This window comes from Belonocnema kinseyi, chromosome 5 (assembly GCF_010883055.1).
Source record: "Belonocnema kinseyi isolate 2016_QV_RU_SX_M_011 chromosome 5, B_treatae_v1, whole genome shotgun sequence".
NCBI lineage: Eukaryota > Metazoa > Arthropoda > Insecta > Hymenoptera > Cynipidae > Belonocnema > Belonocnema kinseyi.
In genome coordinates this window covers 112,772,955-112,798,628 of record NC_046661.1, presented here as the reverse complement: position 1 = coordinate 112,798,628, position 25,674 = coordinate 112,772,955, and the positions used below count along the sequence as shown (strand labels likewise).

Below are 25,674 nucleotides of genomic sequence, written 5' to 3'. Positions count from 1 at the left end.
CAAAACTTGAGAAACAATTCGTCGAATTATATTTTGAAATCGTTTTTCTAGAACTGACTACCATCTTAATTTCATACATTGTAGGCGAAGTTGAACTTGTATTTTCTACACGTACTTGAACAAATGTATTTTATTGGAAAAATACTAAATAAATGCACAAAGATGTGAAATTGTAATTAAAAACAATGTTTGTATTTACTACCTGTCACTTAGAATAATTTAGGACAATTTTAGGTTTTGATTAGTAATTAAATATTATACATACCTTTAAGTATTTGTAGCTTTGTTTTTTTTTTTTACTCCAACACACTCTTTTCCAACCTGAATATAAAGTAAGATTAGGATAATTAATTTTCGTTGTAAATATTTCTCGCATTTTTCAGCTCGATCATATACATCCTCTACTCTCAGGCTAACAGGGAGGGGGTGGGGACCCCTCCCCTTATCAGCTGAGAAACATTCGTTTATTAAGATCATGTGGAGCGCGTCCGCTTTTCCAAATAAGAATAATCCTTTCAACTGAAAAATCTTCAACCCCTCTCCTTGTTCAACTCGAAATCGTTCCCTCTAATAATTATTATGACCGCCATCTTGTAATTAGGCCACGCCCCTCGACTAATCAGGAGAGGCCACATCCCTCCCCTTTGTTATTAGGACACGCCCTCGACCAATCAGGAGAGGCCACTCTCCTCTCTTATCCCCACTCCTCCCCTTTAGGCCACGCCTCTCGACCAGTCACAGCCCGCTCTATGGCTCGGGTTATCTACTAATGCTATTCTAAAAAACCTAAGGTGAATTAAACCAAAACTACAAAACATTTCATCCATTTAGTAAAGTAGAACTTAATGAATTGAAAATAATTCAAGTGAATTCCAAAAAATTCAGCGAAAGTTGAAAAAAAATCCAAAATATTCTACTTATTTCAGTAAATTCTAAGTGAATTGAGAAGAATTCAAGAATTCAAGAAATTTTGATTCACCGCTAGTTACAAAATCAAGAGAATTCCGAAGAATTCTAATTTTTATGCAATAAGAATAAATCAATAAGAATCCTGCGAGAATTCCAAATGAATTCAAATTAGCTCGAAAAAATCCAAAACATTCCACTGATTTCAGTAGAATTGGGAGCGTGCTTAAAATAATTAAATCTAATTGCATATATTTTCATGAAATTCATAAGAATTTAAAAGAATATAATTGTATGAAATTTAAAAAATAAACGAATTCCCATAGAATTGAGTAAAATGGGTACGAACAGAATTCAGGGTGAAATCAACAGAAATTAAGTAAATTGAAAAAGCAGACTAATTAAGTAAAATTCTAGTAATTTTCAGGGAATTTAAGAGAATGAGAAGAATTTGATGTAATTCATGAAGATACAAGGTGAATGAAAAAATCAAGGTTCAGACTTAATTGAAATAATTATATGTAGAATAAATTGCGAAAAAATCAAAGAAATTTAAAAAAAAAAAATTTTTTTAAAGCCAAATTTAAGGCAAATGAGAAGAATTGTATGGAGTTATTAACAATTCAAGGTGAATTTTTAACAAATTTAAGTGATTTGAAAGCAATTTAAAAATATGTTAAAAATTAATTAAGCTCATTAAATTTTGAATTACTAAAAATTCAAGGAATTTGAAAGAATTTAATCAAATGCCTAAGAATGCACGTTAATTAAAAAAACCTAATGGATTAAATAGCATTGAGTAATTTAAAAAAATGAAATGTGCAACATTTTTAAATTAAAAAAATTTCATCGAATTGAGTAAAATGAGTATTCAAAAAATGCTGGGCAAAATCAAGAGAATTAAAGTGAATTGAAAAAAACAGATTCCTAACTTACCGACACTTTTTTAATTTCCTAACTTATTTTCACACGAAGCGCCTCATCGAGTTGAAAATTTGGTATAATTAATAGGAAACACTAAGAAAGGTGGGTCTGGCCATAAAATTTAATAATTATGAAAAAACACCAAAAAAAATAATTTACTAAAAAAAAACTTTTGTCATAATTATAAAAATCTAGGACCAGACCGACCTTTCTTAGTGCTTCTTATTTAGTATCCCAAATTTTCAACTGGATGGGGCGTTTCGTGTAAAAATAAAGTTGGGAAATAAAAAAAGTGTCGGTAAGATACAAGTCCATTTAATACATTAAAATTAAGTGAATTTATAAGAATTCAAGTGAATTAAAAAAACAACATAAAAATAAACCAAATTCCAGTAAATTTAGAGAAATTAAAGTCTTTGATGGAATTCATAAAAATGCAAAAGAATCTAATAAAATGCCTAAGAATTTCAGGTGAGTTGGAAAGATTTTCAGATTTGATTAAATTTTTTTTCATTCAAATACATTTAATTCAGTAGAATTAATTTAATTTAGAAGAATTCAAGTTAATTTAAAAGAATTCAACAATAGTTAAATAAACTGTAGAGAATTCCAAATTTAAAAAACAAAAAATTTACGATAAATTAATAAGAATTCACGGAAAAATCCAAATTAATTCAAATAAGATGAAAAAAATATTCCACTGATTTCAGTAAAATTAAAGTTGAGAAGAATTTAAGAGAACTCATGAAATTTCGATAAAATTTATAAGAATTTGGAAGAATATCATTGTAAAAAATGTTAGAAATCGAACATTTTTATCGAATTAATAAAATGGATGTTAAAAGAATTCAAGTCGAATTCGACAGATTTTGAGTGAATAGAAAAATACTAATTAAATAAAATTCGAGCCAATTTATCAAAATTTAGGGGAAATGAAAACAATTTTATAGATTCATTGAATCAGTTAAATTTGAAATCAATTATGAAAACATCAAAGAAATTCATAATAATGTTATAAAATGCCTAAGAATTCAAGGGAAGTTTAAAAGACTTCAAGAGTTAATTTTTAAAAAACTGTAAAAAAATTCAAATGCATTTAATTCAGTAGAATTAAGTAAATTTAGAAGAATTCAAGTTAATTTAGAGGAATTTAAAAGAACTCGAGTGAATTGAAGTTAATTCCTAAGAATTCAAGGTGTATTTAAGAAAAAAAACTAAAAAATTGCATGAATGTCTAAGAGTTTGAAACAATATAATCGTGAAAAATTTGGAAATCACCAAATTTTATCAACTGAAGTATAAAATGCAATTCAAAATGAATTAAGATGAACTTAACAACAATTTTTTTAATCCAAAATAATCCATTGATTAAAGTAAGATGGGCGTTAATTTATAAGAATTCAAGGGAACTCAAAAGAATTCGATGATGTTCATACGAAATCAAGATAAATTCAAAATAATTCTAGTGTATTACGCACAATTTCTATAATCAAAAAAAAATCCATTGAATTGAGATAAATGGGTGTAGTCAATAGCACAATTTAAGTTAATAAGAATCTTATAAAATCCATAATACTTCTGGGTAGATTAGAAAAACTGTAAATTCTATTACTTCAAAGCTATAGGAAAATTTTTGTAAATAATTCATAATAATAATTAATAAGGGGAACGTTTTCTTTAATGTTTTCTAACATTTTGCAGAAAAATAAATATATATAGTAGATACTTTTTAGAAAATTAAAAATAAGTTTCAGTGCTTTCTTGAATTAAATAAACTTGTGTAAAAGTGCCGTGATTGGTTGAGATCTTTGTTTTCATGTTCTGACTGACCATCATTGTTGCGTTACTTTATTCAAATAATTTAAATCTTTCCCTTCTTCTTTATTAAAAACAAATACAGTAACGAACTAAAATCATTTCGAATTATTATACATTTATTATGTTACTATCAACCGAATTTCGTTGAACATAACCCCAAAATGTTGTGCCAAAATTTCGCAAAAAAAGTTTAACGAATAAAGAAATTGTGAAAAATGCCTACGTTTTTATGCAAAGAACCATTGACCGAGTGCCCGACAATAGAAATCTATTTTTAGAGTTCTGTTTAATGCCTCTCTCTTTATTGTCTTTTTTCTCTTTCAGCTCAGCTGTTAAACGCAGTTGCAGAAAGTCGCAACGACGCAGCTGCGCTTTTTTCAAAGTCAAGAGCGTCAAAATCTTCGAAAAAGTCTCAATATCCAGACAAATATAAAATATATTTTCTCATGATCAAATAACGACTGGAAAAAAGAGAACTCGTATAAAGTAAGTCTAAGCTGGAAAAATACAAGAAGACTGCGCTACCCCGAGTTTTCCCTCTTTTCCGAACGACTTAACGACCCTGACAGTTTCCGCGGAAAATGAGAGGGAGGCAGCAATCGTAGATCGTTGTGCTTCTGCGTGGAGCCGTGGACTTGCCTCGTAGTGATCATGCTCGTAGTGAATATTTATCAAATCATTGTATCATTCATTTACTCCATTCCCTGCCGTAGATCGGAAAATAAACACCGCGTAGATAGTCGCGTTCGTTTTTGAGGTTAGGTTACTAGGATCATGAAAACCTAGTCCGGCGACTTTGACTTCAAGATTCGGGAACACGAGATCGTTTGTTCGTCTCGTCCACGGCGGGAATGTCGGAGCGATTCCTTGCTCCGGGTCTATTCGGGAAAATCGTTTCGGGAAATGTCTTACAGTGATGGCGGGGGACGTTCAATACGAAAATCAGGAAGCAGGTCTCCGAAGAAGTTGCGCGTGACAAAGGCTGAGAATAGTGACAGGGCAACAACAACAATAAGTTATAGTAACCACCACCATCATCACCATCATCGTTTCGGGGAAGGGAGTCAAAATCAACCCTCGATTCACAAGCGGAACCTCTACGTCGTCTCGTTCCCCCTGATTTTTTTGTTCAATATCCTCCGGTCCCTCATTTATCAATTGTTTGTCGTTTTCAAATATTTGTATACCTCGTCCTCACATTTGATTCACAGAAGGCGGGTGGCGAAAAATTCGTGTCAGCTGGAAATTGTTGTGGATAGGGAAACCGCCGAAAATTTGTTGAGGGTTTCGACAAGACAGGAGGAAGGAATGTCACACATAGTCAAAAGACCGGGACCTGGACCTGGGGATCCTCTCCTTGCTAAGCAGAAACATCATCATCGAAGGGCCTTTGAGTTCATTAGCAAAGCTCTCAAAATTGACGAAGAAAATGAAGGTAATATTTTTATTTTGGCATGAGAATCAATGAAAAGTTTCATTGAACCAAAGTTTCAGAAACAGTCATAGGGCCTAAAATGTTTAAAATTGCAAACTACCCAACTCCACCCCCCCCCCTCCCTCTCTACGCTTACACTAGAAAGCCAAGAAAACATTTTTTCAACTTTGTCGATAGGATTCACTGGCCAAAATACTCTGAAAACAGAGTAAATAAGTACATTTTTTCCGCAAATATAGAGGAATTTAAACATTTTAATTTAAAAGATGGTATTTTTAACAATAAAATATGTTATAATTTTAAATATAAAATATCTGAATTCATCCAAACAAGGCAAATTTGAAACCAAATATTCCACAAATAAAGCAGATTATTTTTCAACAAAAAATGTTTAAATTTCTAGAAAAAGAGATTTATGGCAGTTGGTTTTTCAACTAAATAATATGAATTTCTCAGAAAAAGATATAGCAGTTGATATTACAACCACAGAAGATCATTATTTTAAATCAGATACAGTTGAATTCTCAACCAAAATAGATGCACTTTCAACCAAATAGTTGCATCTTCAACCAAAGAAGATTAAACTTTTACCAAAAAGACGATTTTTCAATAAAATAGTTACATTTTTAATCAAAGAGATAAATTTTCAACAAAAACTATGAATGCTCAACCAAAGAAATGTATTTTTAACAAAATAGTTCATCTTTTAGCCAAGCAGCAGTTGAATTTTCTGTCATAAAATATGAATTTTTCAATGAAAAATTCATCAAAAATGATGAATTTTCAACAAAATAGTTGAATTCGCAAATAAAACATGTTTTCTGCCAAAAATTATAAATTTGTCGACAAAAAATATATAAGTTGATAAGTCAACCACAAAATATTTTTCATTTAAATCATAAAAAGTTAAATCCATCGAAAAAAAACGACAAATTTTTAACAGAATAGTTGCATTTTTAACCAAGAAAGATTACTAGTCGACGAAAAATGTAATAGTTGATATTTAAGTCAAAAAAGGTTTTAATATAATTAAAATACAGTTGAATTCAACCAGAAAAGACGATTTTTTAATAAAAATTGTTAAATTTTTAACATATAAAAATTTGTTGGTCAATAAATAATAAATGTATTAAGAAAGTTGTTGATTTTTCAAACAAAATAACGAATACTTACAAACCAGGTGAATTTCTAATCCGAAATTATGGATTTTCAAAAACAAAAATATACAAATATTTTTATTTTAAATCAGAAACATACAAATTCATCCAAAAAATACCAATTTTCAACCAAAAAGGCGAATTCTTCACAAAATAGTTACATTTTTGCTGGCGCCAAGATTGCAGGTTGCCGGCTTTTTTCCTTTTCCTTTTTTTTTAATTTTTAAAAATCGTATACTCATGTATGTGGATGCGAAGATTACAAACATGGACATGAAAGCACCTACAAATATACTTTTCAGTGTTAAAACTTAAAAAAAATTAAGCTTTTTATCTACGAAGGACTTATACGCATTTTAGAGTAAGTCCATATAATTGAAGAGTTATTCCTATAATATGAACAGAACCCTAACTTACTTCGAGTATCCCATTTTCAAGTATCGATTATTTCGATTTTCCTTTTAGAAACACGATTTTTATCAGTTTTAACCTTGAAAATTTTATTTTCAGGTATTTGCATGACTGTATACGTAATTCGCTTTTATTTCGTATTTTGCTCTTCGCGAAAATCAGCCGGCAACTAACAATCTTGCCGGCGCCGGCAATCTAGACTCCACCTTAACAAAATAGTCCATCTTTTAGCGAAGCAATAGTTAAATTTTCTACAAAAAAAATTAATAGTCGACGAAAAAGGCATTAGATCATATTTAAACGATTTAAAAGACCACTCCAGCTTACACTAGGAAATAATTTAAAAAAAAAAAAACATTTTTTTCAACTTTATCGATAAGTTTCACAGTTCGAAATATTCTAAAAACAGGAGAAATAAGGGTATTCTATCGAAAATAGAGGATTACATTCTTTCAAACAAAATTAATGTAGGTTTAACTAATTAATTCCATTTAAAACGCTTTAATATCAAAAATGTTGATCGTTTAATAAAAAATGTTATAGTTGATATTTGAATAAAAAAATGTTTTAATTTTAAACCAAATCAGTTCAGTTTATCCAAAAAGACGAATTTTCAACAAAATATTTGAATTTTCAACCGATAGATATAAATTTTCAACAAACAAGATTATTTTCAGCCGAATAATTAAATTCTCAACCTAAATAGGTGGATTTCCCAAAGAAAAATATAATAGTTGGTATTTGAAGGAAAAAAATTTATAATTTTAAATCAGAAACAGTTCACTTGATACAAACAAGATGAGTTTTCGAAAAAAAGTTGAAACTTTAAATTGAAAAGATTAATTTTCAATTAAATACTTGCATTATTAACCAGAAACCTTAAATTTCTACTAAAAGATATTGATTTTCAACAAAAAAAAGAAAAGATTTTTCAAGAAAATAGTTGAATATTCAATTTAGCCAATAAAAATTTGTTTGTCAAAAAAAAATATTTTAACCAAATTTTTTAATACAAACGATGAATTTTCTATGAAGCAGTTAAAATTGAACACTTGAATTTTTGTTACAAATTTTTAACAAAAAATATACCTTTTCAACCGAATAATTAAATTCATAACCAAAATAGATGAATTTCTCAATAAAAAATTGTAATAGTTGATATTTCAAACAAAAAATATTTTTATTTTAAATCAGAAACAATTGCATTCATACAAGAAAGAAGAAGTTTCAACAAAACAGTTGCATCTACTAAAAGAGAGGGATCTCCAAATAAAAACGACTAATTTCCAGCAAAACAGTTGAATATTTAACCAATATAGATTATTTAGTCAAGAAAAAAAATTTAGGAGGCTTATAATTTGAAGGAAACAATCATTTTTAATACAAATTAAAAATGTCAAATAAGTATTTATTAAGTTTCTTTGTTTATTTGCTCTAAGGTTATATAAATATAATTTTCCTAGATTTCTTCAGAAAATTCGAAGTATTTTTGAAGATTTTAGATATCTCGATAATGTATCGACAAAATTTTATTTTAAAAATTTGGTTACTTGGTTGAAAGTTAGACTCTTTTTTAAATTAATTTGTTAGAAGATTTATAATTTTAAACGAAAAATTATTTCCTTGGTTGCAAAATGAGATATTTTGTTGAAAATTCGTTTTTTCTTTGGCTAAAAGTTACTGTTCTTTACTGAAAATTTTACTATTCCAGCTGAAATTACAACACTTTGTTTGCAAATGCTTTCAAATTACTTTTTTTTTTATAAGAAATTTTTAAACTAAAATTGTAACTATTCCAATTGAATATTTGATTTAATTGGAAATTTATCTATTTCATTTGTGGTTGGAAATGTATCTTCTTTAGTTGCAAATCCACGCATTTCGATGAAAATTTGTTATTTTCGTTAGCATTTAATCTTCATAGTTAAAAATTTAACTATTTTGTTGAAAATTTATTTAATTTTTTGTTGGAATTTAATTTTTTTACTGAACATTGATTTATTCCATCTTTGATTGAAAATTGTCCTTTCTGATTAAAAAAAAGTACTGGATTGAAAGCTAAACTCCTTTGTTAAATGTTCATCTTTTTGGTTTAAAATGCATATTTATTTCAGTTGAAGAAATATTCCTGTTCAAAAATTTGAAATAGTTTATCTAGTAATCTGAATTTTCGCCTATACTTTCAAGAAAACAAAAAAAAGCTTTTTTTGAAATATCTGCTTAACTGAAACTAAAAAGAATCTCTTTAGCCTCTGAAAATTATCATCAAAAATTTGTTGAGCTCAAACTTTCTACTTTTCAAAAATGTATAAAAATAAAAAATATCTCATCGCTAATATTTTAGAATTTTTTATTTATTAAATAAAGTATGTTTTATTAACTTGATAGCTTAGTTTAAATATTGAAATTTAAAATTTTAGTTTTTAATTTTAATCGAGTTTATGAAAAGCTCATTTTCTGTAGCAATGCGTACTTGGATTCTATGTTATGCTTTTTTAAGTCTTAATTTATTGTATCAATTTTAAAAATCTTTCTAATTTCAATTTTAAAGACTGATTCTTGTAGAGAATTTCAAGGTGCATCTTTTTTTTTGCAAAATTTACAGGTTATGTAGTTTTTGAGATAATTGATAAAAAGTGGATTTTTTGAAAACGAAAAATTCCAATCTTTTTTCACTTCAACTCGCGCTAATTTAGCCAATTTTCATCATTTCCCGATTTCCCTAATACTAATTACGTGTATAAGTCTTCTGAAACTATCTAAGAAAGAAAAACGAGAATATTGTAATAAACAAAAAAGTTATTAATTTTTATTTGAGGCAATGCAAAAATCATGAATTTTAACCTTCAAGCGCCTCGTTTAGCGAACGAATTTTAAGCTACGGAAAGCTTTCAGTGAGAAAGTTGTTCATTAAGGTTCAAAGAAGTTTTCTGGAAAGTTTTAGGTCAATTGGATTAAGAGTTCAAAAATTATGAATGTTTTAAAATCAAAGCGGTAATCTTGACGCTGCCCAAAAACGTGCCTGGCCGGCTACGTACGCGCTGCAGCGAACGACGTGAGGTCAAGTCAATCTTACCAAAACGAATGCACAACAGTTTTTTTTGTCATCTTCTGTGAAATTCTACAAATAAAGCATAGAATCAGCGAAGTGATTGTTTCTTATAATAGTTGGAAAAGCATTTTTTTTTTTTTTAAGATTATTGAGATTTTTGAAATATTTTTGAGAATATTAATTAGAAAGAAAAAGATATTAAAATGAAACAAGGTAAAAAAAGAACTTGAAATGAAGATTCGTGGATTAAACATAAGAAAAAATGTTCCAGAAATCAGGTACGAATGGAAACCGTCAATACAATTTTTAAATAAATTTTAATCATAAATTTCATATTTTATGACTTTTTTTATTCTTGATTTTTTAAATAATTCGCATTATTTGTTATTTCTTTAGGGAAAAGAATACATTACAAAGTCTAAAACTAAAAAAGACGGTATTGCTAAAGATTTCTAATCCCAGAGAGATCTTTCAAACCTATTGAATCCTGCTGTGGAGAAAAATGTTACCAAAAGTTTTCAAATGTGCAACAAGAAAAAGTACATACAAATTTTTTGAATCTCGGGAACTATAATGAACAAAATGTGTTTCTCAGAGGATTATTAAAATACAAGGATCCTATCCAAACGAATGCAGGTGAAAAACTAGAACGGTTAATTCATTGGATATATTTATTTCCTACTGATGAAGAAAATGTTCCGATTAGTAAGAAATTTTTTTGTGCTTTTGTATGTTTGGGCAAAAGAAGAGTTGAAAATGTTCAAAAAAATATTTTAAATAAGCAGCCTTTAAAAAATTTGGCAGGTGGAGTACGCGAAAGTTGTCTTAAATTAATAGAAAATTTAAAAAGAAATGATTGAAGAGCATTGCGAATCAATTCCACATCACAGTTCGCATTGCAGACGAAATTCTACCAACCTAAAATATTTTGATAATCCTTCATTAAATCTTGTAGAACTTTACAAATTATTCGGAAAATATTATAAAGAAAAAAGGGGGGCTAAATTGACAATAAGTCAAACCGTTTATTTTAAGTATTTTAACCAAAATGTTGGCTTCAGTTTTAAATTACCTAGAACTGACGTGTGCAATACTTGCTACAAAAACGAGACAAATGGAGAGGTAAACGAAGAAGTAATTAATCACAAAAACAATGCTGAAATTTATTTGAAGTTAAAAAAGCAAATACTCTCTGAAAATAATAGTCTATGCTGTGAATTTGTTTTTGCACAGAATTTGCCACTACCAAAAATACCCGTGTCCGCGCAGTTTTACCTACGTTTAGCATGTCTTTTTCTATTTAACGTACATGTACGTACTACGGACCAGAGTTACATGTTCCCTATTCTTGAGGGAATTTTAAAGAAGGGTGCTAACTCTATTCCTGTTGCCAGTCCGATAGGAATTTTGGTTCATATTCGCAAAATCTGAAAAAATTAGAACGAATTGAAACTGAAGCTGAATATGTAGAAATGATTCGCAATGCTCGTTCACCTTCATTCACAATGGTCGAGAAGTGTGAAGATCTTCTGACGGATTTTGAAAAATGTTTCAAAGGCAAAATGTGAAAGCCAAAAAAATTCCAAATCAGCAAAGCGTTCGTTTTGCATGTTTTTCCTGATTGAAAAGTGGATGTTTTTGACAACTATGAGTTGCAAAATCCAACCATTTTTTTCTTTAAACCTACGCTTAAACTAGAAAATCTTTCGAGAAGTCCTCCGCCCCGAATTGGATTAAAAGCTGCCAAAATAAAGGATGTAAAAGATCACTTCCAGTATTTAAGCGCTAAAGGAAAAGAATTTTTCGAATCATATTTTTTAGTAGTACAAACTCAGAATCCAGATGCCGAAGAAGCTGAAGAGAGTGACGAAAATGACTAAAGGTAGTTTCTAATAAAATATTGTTTGATTAATTTATTCTTGTTCAATAATATGCATAATATTATATGTTAAATGTTTAATAAATAAATTATTTTAATGATAATATCTGGAGTTACTGTTGTGCATTTGTTTTGGTAAGATTGACTTGACCTTCACGTCGTTCCCTGCAGCGCGTACGTAGCCGACCAGGCACGTTTTTGGGCAGCGTCAAGATTACCGCTTGGATTTTAAAACATTCATAATTTTTGAACTATTAATCCAATTGATCTAAAACTTTCCAGAAAACTTCTTTGAACCTTAATGAACAGCTTTCACACTGAAAGCTTTTCGTAGCTTAAAATTCGTTCGCTAAACGAAGCGCTTGAAGGTTAAAATTCATGATTTTTGCATTGCCTAAAAAAAAATTAATAACTTTTTTGTTTATTACAATATTCTCGTTTTTCTTTCTTAGATAGTTTCAGAAGACTTAAACACGTAATTTGTATCTCAAAAACTACAAAACCTATCAATTTTTGCAAATGGAAAAAAGATGCGCCTTGAAATTCTCTACAAGAATCAGTCATTGAAATTAGAAAGATTTTTAAAATTGACACTCAGGACAATACTTCTCAGGCTGAATCCGGCCGTGTCCCCTTTTGGTTGCCAGCGGTTCAATTATAGTATAATAATTGATAGGATTTAAGGAAGCCATATTAAACATTATAAAACTTGGCGGGAATAAAGATTATAAGCAAAATGATCCTAATAATATGTCTGATGTGGCTTTTGAAAAATTATTTTAAAATTTCTGTATGACACTTTATAAAAAAGTTATACTCGTCAAGCTTTACAATACTTAATACCATTTTATTATTATTTAAAATTTTCCCGCCAAACCATTGGCTAACTTCACTTCGTTAAATGCTGAAGGGAAAACAATGGACCAAATACATGGAACAAAACTTTATTTCTGTAGTATCTCTGTAATTAATAATAATTGTTATTATTTTATTTTATTTATTTCTACCCTATCTTTCAAATTTCAAATTTGAAATTTTTGAAAGTTAAGACCCCAATTTGAAACGCTTTTTTTCCTTCTTGAAAGTATACATGAATGCTTTTCCTATAAGTCACCTACTGACGTATTGACAATCTTTGTCAAGGAAAACGACTCCTCCCGTATTTGGAATCGCATAATGCGCTTCTTACGAAGTCTTGCGGCCGAGTGGTGCCGAGTGGGGGAAAAAAAATAACAACACGTGTTTTGTAACTGTTCCAGGTCACAAGGAAATGGCCATCGAACTCTACAAAAAGGGAATCGGAGAACTTGAAAAAGGCATAGCAGTCGAATGTTATGGTGGACGAGGGGAAGTCTGGGAAAGAGCTCAAAGACTTCACGAAAAAATGCGAACAAATCTAGCAATGGCCAAGGACAGACTAGATTTTCTTGGTAAATTCCAATTCCTTTTTGAAAAAACTCGCTTTCTCAAACTAGTTTTCTGCGATTTCCAAATCTCTCATAATTACCGAGCTCTATATTCTTTCAAAAGAATTTAAAAGAATTTAAAATACTTTTTAAATGATTCTTAAGTCTCAGGTGGAAATCATAGAAAAGTAGACAATATGTGCAAAAAATGCCTAAAATCTGGACAATGAAAATTGTATTTTTCTTGAACAATTTTAGGTATTAAAAATTCGTTTCACATCTCGATGTTAAATGTCGTTGTTTTTTTTTTTTAATAGGTGACCCGTTTGTGTTGCGCATGTATCAGGGCAATTTCATATTAAATTCATGAAAAAATAAATCAAAACTAAACAATTTTTTCTGTCATTTTAAAAAACATTTCGATATTTACATACAATCGAGCCTGAATTAAGATTAGATTACTAAACAATAGAATTGTTTTTTAATGAGATTAGAAGTGGGATCAAATTTCAGAATGAAATTTAAATTCATCATCTGTAATTCAAATCCTGGATTTAAATTAAATCGGGACAAGTTGTTAAGAGTAATTTTAGCGATGGCTTCTCGATATTCTGCTTTGTGATTGTATTTTCTTACTTTAGATTGAGAGTTAAAGATAATGCTACAAGTTATTTTTTCTTTATTTTTTTAGAGCTCATGTCATATTTGACCTTTAGTCATAATTTACTATACAGAAGATTTACAAAATTTGTGTTAAGTGAGTTTTTAATCTATTTTTAGTTTAAATTCAGTATTCTAAAGCCAGGGCCTAAAATGTTTCAAATTTGGGACACCACACATTTTGCAAGTCGCCCGCCTGCCCCATCCCCAATTATAAAATGAAGCAAAAAATACATTTTTCCAAATGTTTCAATAACAGGCTTCACAGACCAAAACTCTCTAAAACAGGGAAAGTAAGAAAAAATTTCACGTAAATTGGGGAATAAGTTTTTTTAAATTAAATGAATTTGTACCGACCGTGGTAATGGATTAAATTAATTTTGAAACGCTTCAAATGGATCTATTTCTAACAAAATACATTAATTTTCAACCAACAATCAATCATTTTAACCAAAATCGTCCAAAGTTAAGAATTTTTATTTCAGCATCTTCAAAATACAAGATTTTTCAATTTCAACTCTTAAAAATTTTAGAACTTTCAATTGTAAATCTTTAAAAATAAAGTTTTTGACTATTACTATTTACAATTTAAATTTTTTAAATCTTTACAATTGAAATTTCAATAATTTTGATACTTTGCATTAAATTTTCTTCAATTTGGCAGATTTATAATTGAAAACTTGAGGCTTCATTTCCAAAAGTATCCTAAATTTTCATCACTTTTATTTATCCATCTCAAAAATAGAGATTTCAATTGTATATCTTCAAAATTGAAGAATTTTCAGTAATTCTAATTTTTTGAAATTTTACTATAAAAAAAAAAATTATATATCATATACCTTTAAAATATAGATCTTGAAAATTTAATTATTCGTGCTGGGATCAAATCTTATATTTAAATCAAAGTTACACATTACTGAAAGCCGATCAAATCTAAAATTAACTTAAAATAAGATTGTATTGAAATTAAATCAAATTAAAATTTAATGAAAGCCGATGTAGCTATTTTAATATTTATCATAATGAAAGCATATATTTTAAGTCGATAATTAGGAATTCAAAATACGAAATGTGTAATAATAATTCCAGACAATTCAAGTAAATATATTGCATTTTCCAAAAAGTACATGAATTTCTGACTAAGAAGATTACTTTTCTACTAAAAAAAGACGAATTTTCAGCAAAATAGTTACATTTTCAACCAAATAGATGATTCTTTAAAGAAATGATTTTTCAAACACGAAAACTACTTTTCTAACGAAGAGACGAATTTTTAACAAAATACATTCATTTTAAACCAAAAATAGAATAGTGTACTTTTCTTTTTAGAAAAATTATTTTTTCCAACTAGAATAAAAGAACTTTGAATAAAATAGTTACATCAAATAGTTACATTTTTAACTAACTATATTCGTTTTTAACAAAATAATGAGTCTTCAAACATTAATTTTCAAAACAGTAGTTAAATTTCCAACCAAACAGATTACTGTACTACCAAAACAGACGATTTTTTGAAAACAAAATGCATTAAATGTAAGTCAATATTGAAAAGTGTAACTTTGAGTAAAAAAAAATATATTTTTCAATAAAATAGTAAAATTTGCAACGAAATATATGAATTTTCAAGTAAAAATGGAATAGTATAACTTTGATTTGAAAAAATTAAGTTTCAGCGAAATACATGAGTTTTTAACTAAAATAATGATTTTTCAAAAGAAATGAATTTTCAGTCAAGATGATTATATTTCTACAAAAAAAAAGCGAATTTTTAACAAAATACATTGCTTTTAAACAACAACAAAAAATTAATTTTTAAAATAACAGTTGCATTTTCATCCAAAAAGATTCTTTTCAAACAAATTTCATTTTGCTAAATTTGGAGTGTGTGTATTCTGAGGTTATTTGTGTTACAATTCTCTCCCATAATTATTCTTGAGTGCTACCATGGACATAGGAAACAAGGGACTAGGCATGCCATTGCGGGGGTGATGCAATGAGGGGGGAGGTCCGCCACCTTTTGATGTCCCGCGACAAACATGGCAGCGCCCACATGTTTATATTTTCATGCACAGTTTGTCAGCAAAAATGCTCGTGCGCATAATCAAATGGCACATCGTAAGATGGCGGCTCTCCCCAATCATCGAATTCTCCCCCCTCCCATGGATATTATTTAGCACAATACAATTTTGTTGTTATTATCACTAAAAAAAGAGTCCAGGGACATCCGTTATAATATTTTATAGCATCTTCGCATTCAGTTTTTTTTTCAATTTTCATTATTGTGGAAAAAAAGTCGAGGGAACTGAACCGAATTTACCACACGACGACGTGTCACATACCATTAAATGAATAACAGTTTAGTTAGACTTTAAACGACGAATTTATAACAAAATATCTGAAGGGAAGATTAATTCTCAACCAACGAGTTGCATTTTATTCAACGAAGATCAAATTTCTGCCAAAAGAGGTTAATTTCCTAGTGAAAAATTTAATTTTCAACCCCAAAAAAATGCATTTTCAAAAAAAAAATTAATTTTCAACCAAATACGTAGTTTGATTTATTAACCAAATAATACATTTTTAAATAAAAAATTAAAGGTCAATCCTTGAGCAAAAATATAGCAGTAGCATTTTCAAACAAAAGGGATTAACAAAAGGGGTCAACCAAAACTAGTGGGATTTTCTGATTGGGTTCTATTTTTTCAGTTCACATTTAAGTGGAAAAACGAACATTTTTATTACTACTTTTAAAATCTTATGTTAGAAAGCTGGTAATTGATACTTCGTCGTGTGGTAAATCTGGTAAAATTCCCTCGGCTTTTTTTCTACAAAAATTAAAATTTTTGAAACTGAATTAGGAGATGCTACAAAATTTTATAACGGACGTCCTTGGACTCTTTTTTGATGGATAATAACAAACAATATGTATTGCGTTGAATAAAAATGGTATGCATGTGCACTATTTTGAGGTTAGATCGGTTTTAAATTGTCTGCGATTCCGATAATGTAGATCTCTGTCGTACCGATGCTGTCGGTAGCCACTTAAACACATGGACATAGGAAACACGGGACTAAGCATGCCATCCTAACTTGGTAAGCGGGGTTGAATCCACGGGAGGGGGGAGAATTCCATGAGTGGGGAGAGTCGCCATTTTACGATGTGCCATTTGATTATGCGCACGAGCATTTTTGCCGACAAACTGGATGAAAATATACCAGTTTTAGATTCCACCGGCTTTTTTCCTAGGATAAGAAATATTTTGCCTTCAAAATCTAGGAAATGATAGCGGACATGCTAACGGACGTCCCCATACACTTTTTTTTGTGTTTTTTTATCAAAAAATTTTTGATATTGCGTGAATATTTCTAGGTTATGTGTGTTACAATTCACCCGAGCGTTACTTCCAATCTACACAATATTTTTGGCCGAAAACTTTGGACTTATAAATAAACATAGTAACTAATCTCCCGGAACTAACCTTGTTTGCAGGCAATCAAAAAAGTTTATTTCATAAATAATTTCCAGATTATCGAAAAGGCAGAGATGGAAAACAACGTAACCTCAAATTAATGCATATGCATAACATTTTTATTTAGCACAATAAATTTTTTTTTAATTATCCCTCAAAAAGAGTCCGGGGACGTCCGTTATGATATTTTATAGCATCTCCGAATTCAGTTTTTACAAATTTTAATTTTTGTGGAAAAAAAAGCCGGGGAAACTGTAAGTATCACATCCCCTTAAACATTATTGATGAAATAAGCTTTTTTATTGTCTATAAACAAGGTTAGTTTCAGGACATTAGGTGCTATGTTTTTTTGCTTGTCCCAAGTTTTTAACCAAAAATATTGTGTTTAGAAGTAAAGCCAGAGTGAATTGTAACACATATAACCTCGAAATACACACATCAATCGGATTTAACAGAATTAAAAATTTTTAATTATTCCACAAACGAAGTGTTCGAGGACGTCCGTTACCATGTTCGCCATCATTATTCAGATTTTGAAGACAAAATATTATTGTAGGAAAAATGCCTAGGGAATCTAATACTGGTGAAAACGATACAATTTCCTAAGTATCACACATTAGGGCATGTGACACAGCGTAGTACCTATATTACCGACCTCACTTTTTCAGTTCACTGAATTTTTTTTGAACCTAAGAACTTTTTTTGTGAATAAAATATCCAGCTGAAACTTTGGAAAATGTATTAGAGTACAATAAAGTACGTTTAGGTACTAAATTTTGGTAGGAACTTCACTGAAAATTATTTCATCTTTTTTCTGAACCTCGACATTTTTTTAACTTTGGAACTTTTTTTATACATAAAATATCGGTCTCAAACTTTGAGAAATGCAAGAGCCGAAAGAAATCTACGTTTGAGTACAAATCTTAATAATAAAAGATGTAAAAAAAAATATTTCAACTATCAATTCCATCGGCATCAGCCGGTAACGTTGTATGCGAAAATACCAACCTGGCGGCCACTAGACGAGGGTCTAGAGGATTCGTATTTTCGTGTACAACGTTACCGCCTGATGCCGGTGGAATTGATAGTTGAAATTTTTTTTTTACATCTTTTATTATTAAGCTTTGTACTTAAACGTAGTTTTCTTTCTGCTCTTGCATTTCTCAAAGTTTGAGATTGATATTTTATGTATAAAAACAGTTCGAACGGTTAAAATATGTCGAGGTTCAGAAAAAAGATGAAATAATTTTCAGTGAAGTTCCTACCAAAATGCAGTACCTAAACGTACTTTATTGTACTCTAATACATTTTGCAAAGTTTCAGGTGGACATTTTATTTACAAAAAAAGTTCTTAGGTTCAAAAAACATTCAGTGAACTGAAAAAGTGAGGTCGGTAATATAGGTATTTAGCTGTGTCACATGCCCTTAATAAAATTTAGCAAAATTAAATTTTTCGAATTAACTCACAAACCAAGAGTTCGGGGACGTCCGTTATCTTGTTCGCTATCATTTCCCAATTTTTTAGGACAAAATCTTTATTAATGTAGAAAAAAAGCCGAGAGAACGTAATACTAGTGAAATCGATCATTTTTTAAGTATCACCTGTCCACTTTTAAATCCGTGTGTTGGAGTACGCCACATTTTTGGCCCTGTTTAAAGCCTTAATAATTATTGATCAAGAAAGAAGATTCAAATTTACAATTGAAGAATCTAGAATCTGAAATATAAAATTTAGTCCTAATCGAAAATGTGAATGCCATTGACATTGTTGAGTTGGTGTAGTCTTGTGCAGCATGGCAGAGAATGTTTTCTTTTTTTTTTTGTAGCGAGTGTGTGCGAGCTGAAAAAGATGGAAATCACCGAAGAAGCTCCTGGATCAGAACAAGAAACGGAGGATGTTTCTGAAGAATGTCCTGGAAAACATTTAAGAGCAAGGCGAAATTTACAAGTCAATCACAAGCATACAAATCAAAATAATTCCAAAAATACAAATCACACACAATTTAAGCCACAGACACAAACACTAAATTCTAGACATAATTCTTACACTCAAATCCCGAAGCCTCGTTCTCCGAAAAACTATCATGCTCGTATTGCCGAAGGTATTTTCATTCTATTTTATTTTTATTTTTCGATTTTTCTATTTACTTTTCTCACGACGCACCGCATTTTGATCTCACTGGCATGATTGCTGTTTTTCGTTTTGTCAATGGCATACTTTATAATGAAAAATGGACATATGTCTTAGTTCGAATTTAAATTAGGATTGACGCTAGAACTTGAGTTAGTATAGAGCTTGAAATTAAATTAAATGATAGATTTAAGTAATTGCAAAAAGTTATCTAGTTGAAAAATGCACAAGCTTCTTGAAACGTAGCATAAATGAAGAATAATTTTACGCGTTTAAAAATATATCACTTTGTAGAATTCTGAGTGGCTACTGTACCGAAAAACCAAAAAATTGTGTAGACCCAGAAATCCTGGACAGTTTTTTTTTTGCAAGGCTTCAAATTGAAAATTTTATTTTTTAAAGTCTATATTGTTAATGGTCTAATGTGGAACGTTCATAAGTTGCAGGGTGTCTACCCTACCTGGAAAACATGGAATTGTCAGCGATTTTTTCGAGGGCGTATTACATTTTTTTAAATTGCAATATAAAATTGAATAACAATGATTTTTCATTTGTAAAAGTAGCTTTATACTAGTGTGTTTAACTATTTTGTTAAATATTCTTTTTTTTTTTTTTTTGAAATAATTTTTTTTCATTAAAAATTGATCTATTCAATTAATGTTGAAAAATTATCCTTTTTTAGTTGAAAATTCTTCTTTTTGGGTAGATATTAATCTTCTCGGTTGAAAATGCATCTTTTTAGTTGAAAATTCAATTATTCTAGGTAAAGATTCACCATTGTAGTTCAAAATTCATGTTTTTAGTTTAAATTTCAACTATTCACGTAGAATATTTATAATTTTTATTGAAAATTAATCTCTTTTGTTGAACATGATTTTTTTTAACTGAAAATTTAACTATTAAATTTTTGGTTGAGAAATGATCTTTTTTAGTAGAAAATTCGTATTTTTGGTAGAAATTAATCTTTTTAGATGAAAATTCAACTGTTTTTTTTCAAGATTAATTATTTTATTTGAAAATTCATCAGTTTGGTTGAAAATGCAACTTTTTTCTTTTAAATTATTTTGATCTTTAATTGAAAATTAGTGTTTTTTAAACTAAAAGTGTAATTATTCCAATTTAATATTCCATAATTTTAGTTTAAAATTCATCTACTTAGTTGATCATTCATTTTTTTTAAATAAAAATTCAAGTATTTAATTTTTAGTAGACAATTTATGTTTTTGAATTGAAAATTTATGTATTTTGTTGAAAATTCGTCTTTTAGTAGAGATTAATCTTCTTGGTTGAAAATTAAACTTTTTTAGTTAAAAATGCATCATTATAATTAAAAATGAATCTTTTAGGTTTAAAATTCACCTATTTCAGTCGAAGATTCATTATTTTAGTAAAAAATCCTTCATTTTAGTTGAAAATAAATTTTTTACACAGAAAATTGAGCTATTCCCTTTTTTGTTGGAAATTTACCTTTTTTAATTGAAACAAATACTTGGTTGAAAATTGGTCTTTTTTAGTTAAAAAATCATCTTGTTTGGTAGAAGATTTATCTTCTTGATCGAAATTTTTTTGTTTGATGAAATTTCAATTATTTTAGTTAAATATGTATTTAGTATTTTAGTTAAGAATTGAAAATCGAAGGTTAAAATTTTGAAGTAGGCTACAAGTTACTTTTCTACTATTTAAAGAATTTAAAATTCAATACATTTTAGGTTAAAATGTAAAATATTTAAAATTCGCTCTCCAATTTAAATTTATTTAAATTGTATTATAATTTAGAAATCAGGACCTTATTATTTAAAAATCTGTTATTCATAGTATTCAAAATTAAATAATTTTAAGTCGAAACTTGATAAATTGGATAATTACAAATTTAAAGCCTTATTAGTGGAAATTTTCATAATTTAATTTTTTTCAAATTGAATAATGATTTCAAGTTCAAGTATTAAAAATTAGACAGTCTCAAACTGAAAATCTTATGAGTGAAGAGATTTTAAGTTTGAAGTCTTCAAATATGAAATATATCCTTATATGCAAATCTTAACATTCTTACATAATATTCTGAAAAACTTTAATTCTAGATTCAACATTTTCTTCCATTCAAAATGAAATAAATTCCTGTTGTGCAATTTTGAATTAAAGCTTAAAAACCGCCTACTTTAAAATTTAAATTGTTTAAAAATATACTCTTTCTGATACTATTTTGAACTTTTTAATTTTGAAAAAGTTCTGTTTGAAAATTTTCAATTCAATTTAAATTTAAAAGCTTCGAATTTAGAATTGTTCCGCTTTAGATTTGTCAAGTTGAAGATTTTTTTTGAATGCTTCAATCTATAAATTGTTTAGTTTTGAAGATTTGAATTTGAAAATTAAAATCAAGCAACCGGAAAATTTGTTTAAAAATCTATTTAGTGGCCACCTTAAGAATTCAAAATCTTTTTTTAATTGTATTGCAATTGAAAATTTTAATGTACTAGTAATGAAATAACATGATATCAGCTTCAGGGAGGAAAATGACACCAGGGAAACGAATTTCGGGAGCTGTGCTAAGCAAAAGTCAAACTTTACCGCGAAGTATGGGAAGATCGACGCCTTCATTACCTGGTCATCGAGCAGTGCCGATAAAACCTTGTTCTACGCCACCTTCTGTGAAAAGACAATTGTCCGTTCCTGGGAATGGGTCACCGATTAGAAGACCCGGAACACCTGGTGCAACAAACAGCAATCGAGGAACTCCAACGAGGAAAGTTTCAAATTTAAAGGGAGTGGATCCTAAACTTGCTCAAGTTATACTTGATGAGATTTTGGAAGGAGGAGCCGCTGTTCAATGGGATGATATCGCCGGACAAGAGGTATTTTTTGTCTTTATTCCAGGAATTACAGACCCAGGGTGACAACGCACCCGGGAGAAAGCAGGGGCAAAGTTTAATCACGAGAAAACCTGGGCGCAATTACACAAATAAATTACTTAAAGAAATTTGGAATTTTATACAAAAATATTTCCATCAGGCGAAATAATTTTTGGGATATCAAAGTATTTCAAGCAATTTTATAAAATCCTTAAGGACTTTAATGAGATTTTTTTAATTAATTTTTTTCCGAAAAAAGATCGCTCCGCTGTGAATCGAACCACAGAACTTCCGATTGCCGGTCGGGTGCTTTCCCATTCAGCTACTAGAGAGATCGAAAGAAAAATCCTTTTTCAGAAATACGCGTATTATTATGTCAGGTGTTACAAGTCAAATTTTTCAAGGAATCTGTATTATCAATAGAGAAAATGTTTTTAACAAAAAATTAATTAAAACAAAGTTAATTCATGGCTCCGTCTAGCCTGTAAAGACTTTAAGAAATTCTGTTATTCTCTGATGATAATACAGGGTCCTTTAATAGGATTTCCAAAATTAATGGATATCGGAAGATTTGAAGCATTTTAGAAAATTTACAAGATTCCAATAAATTTCAAGGAATTCTAAAAGGGTATAAAAAATATCAAAGGATTTCAAAGCCTTCAAGTAGTTTAGGGAACGAAAGTTTAACAGACTAAATGGGCCTAAACTAAATTTCTACTGATTTTATGGAGTCGCAGTGGATTTCAAAGATATAAAAATTTAAAAATGTTTAATGAGATTTCACAATACTTAAAGAAATTTGCACAATTTCAAAGGATTTTAAATAATATAGGGTATTAAAAAAAATCGAGGGACTTACTGGATTTAAAAGAGTTTTGTAGGACTATCAAGGTGGCCGCTAGAGCAGAAAGTGACAGTGAATATATGTTTAGACTGGAATTTTTACAAATTTTTAGAAGAAAAATCTATATAATAGCTTAAAATATAACAATTTTTATAGAAAATGGTGTAATACAATTTAAATAAGTTCGATTTTACCTTTTTTAATGTAAAGTTACATTGTTAAGATTTTTAATTATGAAAAAATTCAGTTTACGATGCATGATTCTAAAATATTTTTTTCATTAGAAAATTTCCATTTCAGTCTTCATTTTGTGCCTATATTTTCAATTAAAATCATTTTAAAATGCAGTTTTAAAGACGTCAAATGCAAATGTAAATTAATAAATTATTTTTAAAATTGAACTGTAGTTCGAGGAATAAAAACTGAACAATAATTTATTTTACAAGAGGATTCGAAAACTTTTAAAAATTAAACAATTCACATATTTAAAGGTTGCAAATTAAAATATTCTTATTCAAAAGTGTTATTAGTTTAAAAAAATGGAAACTTTCATGAACTATTTTCAGTTTTCAAATAATTTCCAATTAATTTCAAATCGTATTCAAATATTGTTTCGATCGAATATATTCCATTTTTAACCCATTGGCTTTGAAGGTTTTAAAATTAAAAAAAAAAAACTTTTGTTAATATTTAAGAGGATTTAACTTCATTTAAAATTAGCAATTATAAATAAAATAAATTGCAAGTACTTGAATTTTCACTTACCAAATATTTTTATTTGAAATGAAAACATTGGAATTTTCCACCAAAATAGTTCATTTTTTAAACGAATTAGACGAATTTTTAACTAAAGAGATTTTCAACTAAAATTATGAATCTTCAACAAACAAACAAAAATTATTTTAAACTAAATTACTTCAACTTTTAAAGAAGTAATTGAATTTTTAACCAATAAATATTTTTATTTTATATCAAGAGTGGAATTTTCTACCAAAATAGTTGAATTGTCAGATAGGTAAATTTCCAAAAGGAGAGATGAATTTTCAACTAAAATTATGAATCTTCAACCATAAAAACTTAATTTTCAACAGAGTAGTTTAACGTTTAACGAAATATTTGAATTTTCAACCAAAAAAGAGTTTAATTTTGAATTTCAAACAGTTTAATTAATTGAAAAAGAGCAATTTTCAACATATCAGATGAATCTTCAACCCGAAATTAAGAATTTTCATTTTTAAAAAAAAACTTATTTTAAACCAAATATTTAAATTTTCATCGAAGAAAATTAATTTTCTATAAAAAAGTAAAAAATTGTAAAGAAAGACATTGATTTTCAACTAAAATGATGAATCTTCAATCAAAGAAAAATAATTTTGAACAAAGTAGTTCAAATTTGAACCAAGAGTATAATATATATTTGATGTTAATTATTTTTTAGCTACTCGTCTTAGATCAATATTTAAATATTGATGTTCATATATATACATAAGACCAGTTGACATATAATAACTAACATCAAATATAATATTTTAACAAATTAGTTGAATTTTCTGCTAAAAATATATCAATTTAAATTCGAAAACTTTTGAATTAATTAAAAAAAGATAAATTTCCAACGTAATAATTGATTTTTCGATCAAAAAAGATTTTTTAGTCAAGAAAAAAGACCAATTTCAGCCAAATTGTTTGGTTTTTAATTTAAGAAAGTTGAATTCTCAACCAAAACCGTTTCATTTTCTACCAAAACATTACATTCATAACCAAAATGATCAAATTTCTACAAAACAACAATGGATTTTAAAAGAAAAAAGACGAATTTCAACAAAATAGTGGAATTTTCAATCAATAAAGATTTCTAAGCCAAGAAAGAAAAAAATTCAACTATATTGTAGAATTTTCTAACTAAAATGACTGTAGAAACAAAATGTTGGAAATCGAAAATATTATACAAAAAAGTAGCGTATATTCTGGTATATTATAGAACCCTCTAATCAAGTATAATTAATTTGGAGTTTATTTTTAAATGGCTTTGTTTTATACATTAGCGAAATGTGTATTTAAAAAAATGTTATCTTCATAATATTGTTCTTTTCGTGAATAATATTTTTTTCTGTTTTTTTACACCGATCTTTTCAGCTGACGATCAAAAATGTTTTTAATATATGAAAGCTTTTAACTGATAAAAGTATATTAGAAACAAATTCAAAATTCGAAGGAACAAAAAAAAACAGAAAAAGCATGATTAGAAACCCTACTAAACAAAATACGTTGCTATTGGAGAACACTTTCCTTCAATATTCATGAGATAACCAAACGATATAAAAAATTTGTAACAATAAGTGAAATTATCTGTTAACACCCTTTTTTCGAGGAGAAAGTCTCGATTTCGAACAAAAGATACGATTTTTTATCAAAATGCATAAGTTTTTAACTAAATAGTTTAATTTTCAACCAAGAAGATTATTTTTCACTCAGAAGAGACGAATTTTCAACCAAAAAACATGAATGTTCAATAAATTACATAAATTTTCAATTAAATAGTTTGAAAAATGAATTTGATGTTAATCCAAATATTATTTGAATAATTTTTTATTTATATTTTATTCGTTTCTGAGCATTTTTAACTAAATGAACTTTTTAAACTAAAAAAACATCAATTTTTAACCAATCAATTTTCATTGAAAAGGAAGAGTTTTCTACAAAACAATTTAGTTTTATACCAAATAGTTGAATTT

General features: G+C 28.4%; 1 protein-coding gene across 4 annotated transcripts in view; it reads left to right on the top strand.

The window, feature by feature from the left end:
• The first annotated feature begins 3,981 nt into the window (after positions 1–3,981).
• LOC117172307 (spastin) overlaps positions 3,982–25,674 on the top strand; it is a 31,191-nt gene continuing 9,498 nt past the window's right edge. The window contains exons 1-5 of one of the 4 annotated variants that reach the window (XM_033360083.1): positions 3,982–4,134; positions 4,860–5,083; positions 12,842–13,012; positions 18,945–19,220; positions 21,746–22,098. In XM_033360083.1, the coding sequence (XP_033215974.1) occupies positions 4,957–5,083; positions 12,842–13,012; positions 18,945–19,220; positions 21,746–22,098 (927 nt within the window). In that variant the 5' untranslated portion in view covers positions 3,982–4,134; positions 4,860–4,956. Of the gene's footprint in view, positions 4,135–4,230; positions 5,084–12,841; positions 13,013–18,944; positions 19,221–21,745; positions 22,099–25,674 lie in introns of those variants that run through there. The other 3 variants (XM_033360081.1, XM_033360080.1, XM_033360082.1) reach the window with 3 other exon arrangements.